General features: G+C 41.8%; 1 protein-coding gene across 2 annotated transcripts in view; it reads right to left on the bottom strand.

Moving 5' to 3' along the window:
* VSIG10 (V-set and immunoglobulin domain containing 10) overlaps positions 1-6,129 on the bottom strand; it is a 497,585-nt gene extending 491,456 nt beyond the window's left edge. For both annotated transcript variants that reach the window (XR_010026288.1, XM_063144252.1), the window contains exon 1: positions 6,004-6,129. Coding sequence is in view for 1 of the 2 variants with exons in the window: in XM_063144252.1 (XP_063000322.1) it covers positions 6,004-6,070 (67 nt within the window). In the remaining variant the exon portion in view is untranslated. The remainder of the gene's footprint in view (positions 1-6,003) is intronic.
* Between the last annotated feature and the right edge of the window lie 4,874 nt (positions 6,130-11,003).

Genomic DNA, 11,003 nt, shown 5'->3' with positions numbered 1-11,003 from the left:
GAAGACCTGGTGGCTCAAGCAGTTAGAACACAAAGCCCTTTTTATGCTCCTTCCTGCCCGAGAGGATTCAATAGCCAGCGTGGATGGGCAGAAACAGTGCGGGGCCTAAGGCAAGCATCCCCAACCATTTTTGGGTGGGCAGGCCCATTTGGGATGTTGAGTGTCGTGGGTGCTCTCTCAAAATGGCTGCCACAGTGGGCGTGGCTGGTCACGAAACACTCATTTCCTGGAAGGCAAACAGGTGAGATGTAAAGCCGCTTGTGCAAGAACCCAAGTGCAAAGCAGAAGTGGAGACTGAGTTTCAACAAGCAAAACCCCTCTTTGGAAGAAAAATAAAGTTGGTGCCAGAGGGTGGCACTTTGCTTTACAGTGTGGCAATTTCACAGGTATTTTTTTAAATAAAAATAAATAATAATAATAATAATAATAATAATAATAATAATAATAATAATAGATTTATTTCTTACCCGCCTCTCCATTCTGATCGAGGCAGGAAACAACAATAAACGATAAAATACATAATACTCAAATAAAACATAATATACATTTTAAAAACATCCTAAAAAACATCCTAAAAACATTTGAAAAACATCTTAAAATTCCACTGGATAGGCCTGCCAGAAGAGATCAGTCTTTATAGCTTTCTTAAATGCTAGTAGACTGTTAAGCTGACGAGTCTCCTCCGGCAGGCCATTCCACAGTCTGGGAGCAGCAGACTTAAGAAACATAATAATAATCGGAAGAGGCAGGGACCCTGGCAGACACCAAGGGAGCTATCCGCAGATATGTTGGTGCCCATGTTGTTGCATCCATGCAAGGGCTAAAGATGTAATTAACGTCATGTCTAGTTTGGTCCTTAATTCATATTATTGTTTTTTGTAAAGTAGAGGTTCGTACATACTGCCATGTGTAGGGAGGCTGTTCAAATATTTATAGTCTTCGATTGAAAGCAGGTAATCCTTTGCGTTAACAGGCCCTCAGCTTTTCACATAATACGCGGACCCACACTCAGTGGTTGAGCATCAGTTGTTGTTGAACCATGGGTTGTTTGTTGAATCATGGGTTAGCATGTTGTCTGAACCCGGGACATTGCCCATAGGGTGATTTGTTAACTTTGCAGTATGGTTGTTAACCACCTTGGACTACCCAATAATAAACCATGAGTTCGTAAGGTGGCTTGTTCAAGAAAAATAACCCATGCTGCATGGTTAACAAACCAGCCTGAGGAAAATGTCCTCAGTTCAGACAACACACTAACCCATGATCCAAACGAACACCCACGGTTCAACCACAACCCACATTCAACCGCTGAGTGTGGGTTAGCGTGCTGTGTGAACCCAGTCATTTTGTCTTGTTGTACCAAGGCGTCTCCTTCCCAGAGTTTTAATTTGAGTCGTGTCTTAACAAGATCTCAGTCCTCACAATGGATTTTTGATACTGTGACTCAGTTGCAGAAGGTGTGATCCATTCATTTTAAAAACACAGGGGATCTGGTTGCATTGACATTACAGAGTAAACACGGGTTGCCTTCCATAGTTTGGGACAGGGCCTCTTCACCGACACTGAACATTGCTTCAGACGTTTCACTGAGAAGCAGTGCAATCCTGTCTACTCAGGAGTCAATCCCACTGCGTTCAATGGGGCTTTCTCCCAGATGAGTGTATGGAGGACTGCTGCCTCAGCTTCATGAATAAATAAAGGTGAGGCTTATAAACAAGTTTGAGCCTTTTGGCCTAAGAGGAAATACTGAAAGTAATTGATACTGAACGGCCATTAGTAGAATGTTTGGATTTCCAAAGAGCAGCATAATTATAGATGCTTAATAGTAACTACAAAATGTTGGCAGAGTAGCTGCACTTCCTAGCAAAAATGCTCCTCTGCGGCATGCCAGACTTGGCCCACCTCCAGTATACTCCATTGCATCTTTTTTTTCCTTTTCTTTTCTGACACCCATTATTCCATGTGAACTGTATGCAGCTGCCCTGAGGATGAACCACTGAGCTGCAGGTGACAGCCTTCTCAGAGAAGACCCCGAAGACATGGGGTCACCAATGTGTTGCCCGTATACTTTAATATGGATTCCTGCACTGAGCAGGGGGGTTATTTATTTATTTATTTATTTAAAATATTTCTATCCTGCCCTATATCACCAAGATCTCAGGGCGGTGTACAGATAAAAACATACAGTATAAAACAATATACACAGTTAAAAACAAATTAAACCATGATCCAAGTTGAAACAATATATAATTTAAAAGCAATAGATGCAGTTAAAACAGTTAAAACAACTGTTGGACTCGATGGCCTTTTAGGCCCCTTCCAACTCAATTATTCTATAATCCTCTGACAACTCTCTTGGTGGCCACCAGGTTCCCTGCCGTTCTTGATTTAAATTTTATTCCTTATCTATATTAACTGGGAAGTGAGTGTTCGGTGACCAGCCACGCCCACCATGGCAGCCATTTCGAGACAGCACCCCCTACACTCAAAATTCTAAAAGTGCCCCCTGACCCAAAAAGGTGGGGGTCTCTTCCTTAGACACCTTGGAAAGCTCCTTTAGAGTTTTGACTGGAACCCTGGAGTGGATTCACTGGCATCAGAGTCCCCAGCCTCCACTGAAGATATCATTGACTATCAGACATTGCCCCCCTTGTGTGTATTCTGGGGCCGTCTCATTGACCACTTTACGACATGGGATGCTGGATTAGACAGAGCCTTGGTCCAATCCAGCGAAGGTTTTCTTGTAATAGGAAAGAAGCGGTATCGACCGAAATGTGACCTCTACATCATTACTTCTCCAGCACAATCATTTTCAGCGCATCCATTTATCGAGTTGTTCCATTTCGATCTGGCCTTTCTCCCCAACATAATGGGCTCATGGCTCTTCTAAGATTGCTGCCTTAATCTTTGAACCATCATTTCGTATTTATAAAGCATCTATTGTGTTGAACAGAGTTGTAAGCCTTTGTTCAGTAGGCAGACAGTAAATAAAATCTTAGGCTGGGAGTAAGTTTTTCGCCATTGAACCTAGTAAGATTTACTTCAGAGGAACCTTACATCGGGCTGTGCTGTGCATCTCTCTGTGTCCATATGGGTTACTGCGAGATGTGCAAAGAAATGTTGCCATGTATTCTTATCTCCAAATGTTGCCATGTATTCTTATCTCCATCTTGCCTTACTATTCCATTCCCCTCCCTACCGTTTTCCTTTTTCCTCCCCCCCCAAACCACACTCAATTTTAATCCTAACTGAACTGGGTTTTTTTTGGGCGGGGGGGGGGTGTAATCTCTGAGGCCCCTACAAGCAGATTGAGACTTTCTCATTTCTCAGTGGTCGCATTATGGCTCTATCTTTGTTAGCACTCACCACCTGAGTTTGGTATTAGAAGTGGGTACCACAAAGCCATATTCAATCACTTTTAAGGCTGCAATGCTATTCATTAGGGGTGGGGGACATGTGGATCTCCAGAAGTTGTTGCACTGCAATTCCCATCAGCCCCAGGCCAGCAGAGCCAATGGTAAGGCATGATGAGAACTGCATTCTGACAACATCTGGAGGACCACACTTTCCCCATCCCTGCTATGGGAGTAAGTCCCATTGAACTCAATGGGGCTTGCTTCTGAGTTGATGCACCTATTATTCCACTGCCTGTCCAGCTGATGTCAATAACGAGACATTGTGCTTAAGTCTCTCCCACTTGAAATGCACGGAATTTAAAAGCTGGTTACCTTTGGCTGAAATGCATCCTGAAATGCTGTCATTGTTGACAGTCTGGTGTAGTGGTTAGAGAGTAGGACCGGGACCCAGATTCTAGTCCCATCTTGGCCGTGAAGATCACTGAATGACTTCAGGCCAGTCACTGACTCTCAGACTAACCTACCTTACAGGATTGTTGTGAGAATAGAATGCAGAGGTGAGGAACAATGTGGGCCACGCTGGGTCCATTGCAAGAGGAGAAATGGCAGGATATAATAAGAATAAGAGTAGTTTACTAATTTTGTTAATTTGGGCCTTATTCTCTGCTCAGGGCAGGACTAGATCTAGTGGGTTCAAGTTACAGGAGGGTGGGTTGTCACTCACTGGAGGCCCTCATGGTGATGCTGGACTTGCCATCTGTTGGAGATGCTCCAGCTACAGATTTCCTGCAAGGGGCTGGACTAACTGACCTCTAGGGTACCTCCAACCCTAGGATTCTATGAAAACAGATGCCTTCTACAGCACACAGGCCATCCACCTACTCGACAACCCTAGGATCCACCACCAACTTTAATTTTGATAGGTTCACAGCAGCTGCTACGCAAACTGACTGTATGTGTCACAAAAATACAAGCAGGCCTGATTATTGGGAGACAGTGTAGTGCAGTGGTCAGAGCAGCCTTCCCCAACCTGGTGCTCTCCAGGTGATTTGGGAGTTGTAGTCCAACACTGGGAGTTGTAGTCCAATATTTCTGGAGGACACCAAGTGAGCATTAGCACTGGGATGTACTGGGGAGTCATTCAAATCTCTACCCAAACTCAAGTTGATTTCTTAGCTCAGTGTTAGCCATTAGCGATAAAAGACGGAAAAAACAGACTAATTGAAAACTGAAATTCTATCTAAATATACTTCTACAGCACAATTTAAAACACGACGGCAAGCAAAGTCTGTATGAGATTTTGGTGCTGGAACAAAGGAAACAACCTTTTTAATCACTGTTGCCATTTAAAAAAAATAAAAAAAATAAAATTAAGAGGTAGACCAGCCGCAAAGGTTACTCTGGAAAACTTGGAACAGTCACCAACTGAGAGCCTGACACCCTAACATCTCACATAGGATGATGGGAAAGGGGAGGGAAGCGTGATGAAAAAAGTGAGCTCCTTTGATGAACGAAAAGTGGTTTGTAAGCTCCTAGAGACAGGGACCTGGCCTTTTGTAACCTTGTAAACTGCAATGTCTATTGATGATGCTGTATAAAATAAACAAATGTATTCAATACATTCATTTTTTAAAAAATGCTCCTAAGAGTTTGCTGGATCCTGGAAAGTCTAGCCAAAACAAGAAGGTGTATGTGCACACACACACACACACACACTTTAAACTTTCACTGCTATCTGTACTGCTTATAAATATTTTAATTAAAACACACACACACACACACACGCAAAGGAAAACAACAACAAATTGACCGTAATTGACCTAATTCAAATTATTGGGAGCCAACATAGGGCAGTGACTAGACTCCAGTTTCTAGAGTGTTGCGCTTACAGCCAAGATCTGGGTTCGAATTCCCACCCCGCTACAAAACGCACCAACCAATTCCTCCCCCCCACCACCATTCTCATCAGTTTTATTTTTGTTTTTCTGCCCTATTGTATTATCCTCTTTTCTTTGTTTTACACTATCAGCGCTTTGTTGTCTTTTCTTTTCCTTCCTTTGGCCAAAAAAAAATAAATTTTAAAAAATCAGATATAAATATTAGCCTATCACTCTCCCCCTCTCCCTCGCACACCCACCCACCCACCCACTCCAACGCAGCTTTGCTAAAGATTGAACCCATACTCATACCCACAACATATGCTCCGGAGCTGTCCAGTTAATACACCCACATTTGGGGCAGGATGCGTAGAGAGAATAACCCACTTCGTGGCTTACAAATGCTGACCAATTTTGGACTACCTGGGTGATGCGGAGCGGGAGAAAGTGAGTTAAAAAAAAAAAAGGACTTTTGCTTTTAAAAGGAATGTCATGGTATCAGATTGCTGGCACGGCGAAGCAGAACTTTGCTGGTTATACGCGCAGCCAAGTGAAAGCCCCCCCCCGCTCCACCCCTTCACCCCAGTAACTTCGGAAGTTGGAAAGTGGGGGGGGGGGAGGGTTGTGTGTGTGTGTGTGTGTGTGTGTGTCCCAGTTTGTTCGCTTGTTGGAGAAAACCTCGTGGGTTTTCCAGGCGCGCGGGGTTCCGCGCGTTCACCACGGAACGCGCGTCAATTCGTCCTCACGTGCGCAAGCCCCCTCCCGTGTACCTGCAGCGCCCTTGCCCGGGGCAAGGGCGAGGACGGCGAAGAGTCCCACGGCCAGCCCGCTCGCCATGGCAGCTTGGACTGGAGAGGAACTGGTGCGACCCGCCGGTGCCCCCTCGGGCTGCGCTTGGGAGGGACGGCAAGGAGACGGGGCGGCTCCAGCGAGTTCTCCGCCCCGGCGGAGGCGGATCTGCTCCGGGCGTCGCTCGCTCGCTCCCCACCGCCTGCCAGCAGCCGCTTTCTCCGCCTGGCGTCGCTTCTCGGGAACGACCCGAGCTCGAATTTCTTTTGCGCGGGAGGCCGAGCCCCCGGTTGCCAACGTCCCCTTTTTGGCTAAGCGCCTGTGTTTTTCACAGCCACAGAAAATTATTCAGGAATTTTATCAGGAATTGTACAAGGGTAAAGAAATTCAACAAGAAAAGGTGGAGGAGTATATTGGAAGGTTTATAAAGAAGGAAATAAAATCAGAATATAAGGAGTTAATGGAGTCAGTAATAACTCAAAGAGAAGTTGAAGAGGTTATTGATAAGTTAAAAGTGGGTAAATCACCAGGAGCAGATGGTTTGGGTCCAGAATATTATAAGGTCTTCAAAGATTGTTTAGTTCCAAAATTAATGGAACTTTATAATAGGATATTATCAGGAGAGAAGATACCCGAATCATGGGAACATTCAGTGATAATTCTGATCCCAAAACCAGATAAAGATTTGACTAATCCCGATTCTTATAGACCTATTTCTTTAATAAATCAGGATGCTAAAATTTTTACATCTATTATGGCCAAACGACTAAATAAATTTTTGGCAGAATATATAGGAGCAGATCAATGTGGGTTTGTGGTAGGAAGACATATGCATAATTTAGTGGGTAGAGTTTTAAATGTAATAAATGTAATAAAAAAAGCAAATATTAAGGCAGGTATTATGGCATTAGATATTTTTAAAGCTTTTGATTGTGTGAGCTGGCAGGCACTAAAGAGTATTATAGATAAATTGGGATTTGGAAATAAATTTAAAAATGTAATAGAACAGCTATATTCCCAAAATACGGCGGTAGTGGTGGTAAATGACGGACTTTCTGAAAAGATACGACTAGCCAGAGGAACAAGACAAGGATGTCCGCTCTCGCCGGTCCTTTTTGTAATGGTTATGGAAGTTTTGGCGAAGGCACTAAGGGAGGATAAAGAATTAGAAGGAATTGGAGAGGTAAGGGAAATAAAGCTAAACATGTTTGCGGATGATACTTTATTGACCATTAAGAATCCATTAAGAAAATTAGAAAGAATTAAATATCAGTTGAGGGAATTTGAGGAAATTACAGGGTTAAAAATAAATTGGTCTAAATCAGAGATGATGTTGTTTAACTATACTAAGAAGGAAGAAAAGGATTGGGAATTTAAGGGAATGGAATTGAAAGTTAAGAACGAGATTAAATATTTGGGAATTAAAATTACAAAAAATCTAGAGAATTTAGAAAGGGAAAATTTAACGAGGTTAAAGAAGGAGGTACTAGAGAAATTGGAAAAATATAAAAGATTAAATTTATCTTGGTTTGGGAGAATAGCTTTGATAAAAATGAAGATATTAGCTAAAATTAATTTTGTATTTAGGATGTTACCTATAAAAATATCAGAAACCGAGATAAAAAGTTGGCAAAATATTATTAATAAATATTGTAATGGAGAAAAGAGAGCAAGAGTGAATAAAAATAATTGGTACCTAAGCCAAAAAAAGGGGGGAATGGGTCTCCCAAACATAAAATTATACTACGTAGCAAATAGATTAAGACATGTTGTAGAAGCAATTATGGGAGTAGGAGATTTATATTGGATGGAAGAAAAAAACATAAGTAAGGTAGAGATGAATCTGGAGAATGTTTTTTTTAAAGATGGAGGAAGAAAGTGGGTTGGAAGTATAGATAATCCACTCCTGAGGACTCAATGGGAAATTTGGAGTAAATTTAAAGGGAAGCTGCTTCCGAGCAACTCTCCCTTAGCACCGATAATAATGTTAAAGAATTTCCCAGAGGATCTAAAGGGTAGATTATGTAAAATATTAAAAGAGAAAAATAAAATAAAATTAAAGGATTGGGTAAGAGATATTAAAACAAGAGAAGATATGGAAAATTTGTTAAAGGAGAAGAAGCTATCTTGGCTAGAATATGGTCAATTAGAACAATGGAATAAAAAGTGGATTAAAGATAATAGAATGTGCAGAAAGATGACGAGGTTTGAAGAATTAGTAGTAAGTAAGGAGAAAGGAAAAGGAAGTAGTATAGTTTCAAAAGGATTAATGAGTGAAATATATAAAATATTGTTAGAGAAGGAGTTTAGAGAGAATACAGAGAAAATGATTTGGGAATCAGATTTGAAGATACAAATAGGGCGACAGAGCTGGGAGGGACTATGGAAACAAAGAGTGTTGAGAAGTTTATCAGTAAGAATAAAGGAGAATTATTTTAAAATTTTATGGAGGTGGTACCTAACCCCGGTTAGATTGAATAAGATAAGTGATCAACATTCAGCAAATTGTTGGAGAGGATGTGGGGAAAAAGGAACGTATTTACATATGTGGTGGCAATGCAAATATGTACAAAGATTATGGAAGATGGTGTTTTCAGAAATTGAAGAAATAGTGGGAATGAAAATAGAACAAACACCAAAAATAGCATTGCTGTCACTATTTGAAGATATAAAGTGTGGAAAAGGAACTATAGAGCTGATATCGAGTTTGTTGGTTGCAGCACGACTGATGATAGCTAGGAACTGGAAGGTCCAAGGGGAATATTCTATTGAGGAGTGGTATAAAGTAGTATGGGACATAGCCATTAATGATAAACTGACATGTAATATTAAGTGGAGAAAAGGCGTAACTAAAATAAATGAGTTCGAAGGAATTTGGAAACAGTTCCTAGTGTTTGTGTTTACTAAGGGAAGTGGGAAACCACCAGCAGAAGAAACGATTAGATTTTGGACTCAAGAATGATCCCGAGGTGGGGGGTGCACTTTTATGTTAAGAATGAAGATGTTGTAGTGTGATAAGGCATATGTAATAGTTTTTGATATTTGTACTCAACAATTATTCAATATGTATGCAGCAGATATTTGATGTATTTTTTTTCTTATTGTGTTAGTTTCAGTTATATTTTGGAAATGTTTATCTATGTTTATATAGTGTTGAAAATGAATAAAAATTATTATAAAAAAAAAAAAAGAAAATTGCCACAAGTGAAGCGCCCCCTCCCGGACACTTTTTCAGGGCATCTTTCAGCAAACAGCATGAGCAAACGCACACCAATATACATGTACAATATACAACCAGGATGATCAGGGGTCTGGAAACAAAGCCCTATGAAGAGAGATTGAAAGAACTGGGCATGTTTAGCCTGGAGAAGAGAAGATTGAGGGGAGACATGAGAGCACTCTTCAAATACTTGAAAGGTTGTCACACAGAGGAGCGCCAGGATCTCTTCTTGATCCTCCCAGAGTGCAGGACACGGAATAATGGGCTCAAGTTACAGGAAGCTAGATTCTGGCTGGACATCAGGAAAAACTTCCTGACTGTTAGAGCAGTGCGACAATGGAATCAGTAACCTAAGGAGGTTGTGGGCTCCCCCACACTAGAGGCCTTCAAGAGGCAGCTGGACAACCATCTGTCAGGGATGCTTTAGGGTGGATTCCTGCATTGAGCAGGGGGTTGGACTCGATGGCCTTGTAGGTCCCTTCCAACTCTGCTATTCTATGATTCTATGATATAATCTCTACAAGAGACCTATATTGTTGTTTTTATGCTTTCGTTGGTTTTAAATTTTTGTACATTTGCACCACCTGCCACAGCTGCGCCACATCACGTTCTAGAGAACAAATCGGTTGTTGTGCCAGTTCTACAGGTGTGCCAGTCCCCATCGCTACAGGTAGGCATTTCGGAAGGCCTCCTAGCAACGGCCTCCTCCTCGCTGCGGAAGAAGGATAACACTCTCCAGAAACTAAAAGCAGAACATGTGCTGAGCAAATGTGTCAGCAACACACACGCACACACACAGAGTTTGCATGACAAATAATACCCAGCGGTGCAGCTAGATAATTCTAGACTAGAACTTTCCAAACTTTTCATGTTGGTGACACACTTTTTAGACATGCATCATTTTGCGACACAGTAATTCAGTTTTACTAGCAAACCGAAGGTTAAACTAACCCCTTATAAGAGATACGGACACATACATAAATTATAATAATGAAATGTATGGGGACACAACATATCTCATGACAACCTTTCATTTATATTTTTAAAAATATATGATTTGCAAGATAATAACATACATTTCCAAGACTTTTCACATTGAACCAATTTTGTCGAGCTGTGATCGAGCGGCGGTCGAGACGGTATTCTATCGAAAAACTGGACCCATGGAATTTCTCGAATGCGTCACTTCAAGTGCAGCTGCATCACCGGAAGTGACGCGGGATCGGCTGTTTCGACCCAATTACGCATATTGCGCATGTGCAGTTCCTGTATGATCCCTCGACCGCGGTGTGCATACACGGATACGACGGAAGGGGAACATACTAGTGCACCATACTAATCGTCACCTTTGCTGCGTAAAAATGCATGCAAGTTGGTATTGCTTATTTCACATAGACTCAGAGGTTTCTCGTTACATTCGCGTGACACGCCTACATGCCGCAGCGGACACACTAACGTGTCGCAACACACTGTTTGGAAAGCTCTGTTCTAGACCCTGGACTTAATGGTCTCATGGGATGGCCATGTGTACTGTGTTCACTTCCCTCCCCACCTTTCCATGTTTCACAACTTCTATATTTCTGATGAGTTAGTAAGTCACTGATACTGAGAATGTTTTGCATTTGAAACTCACTGCAGTTTCATGCCTACAGTCTGCTGCCCCTAACTTTAAGCTTTAAACTGTTCTTAAAAATTAAAGAAAAATCAAGGATCCTGGTAGGTCCTCTTCTCCCAGGCATTTAATGGCATTAATGGACCCCA

This window comes from Elgaria multicarinata, chromosome 18 (assembly GCF_023053635.1).
Source record: "Elgaria multicarinata webbii isolate HBS135686 ecotype San Diego chromosome 18, rElgMul1.1.pri, whole genome shotgun sequence".
Taxonomy (NCBI): domain Eukaryota; kingdom Metazoa; phylum Chordata; class Lepidosauria; order Squamata; family Anguidae; genus Elgaria; species Elgaria multicarinata.
The sequence above is the reverse complement of the archived record's forward strand: the minus strand, read 5'-3'. Positions and strand labels throughout refer to the sequence as shown.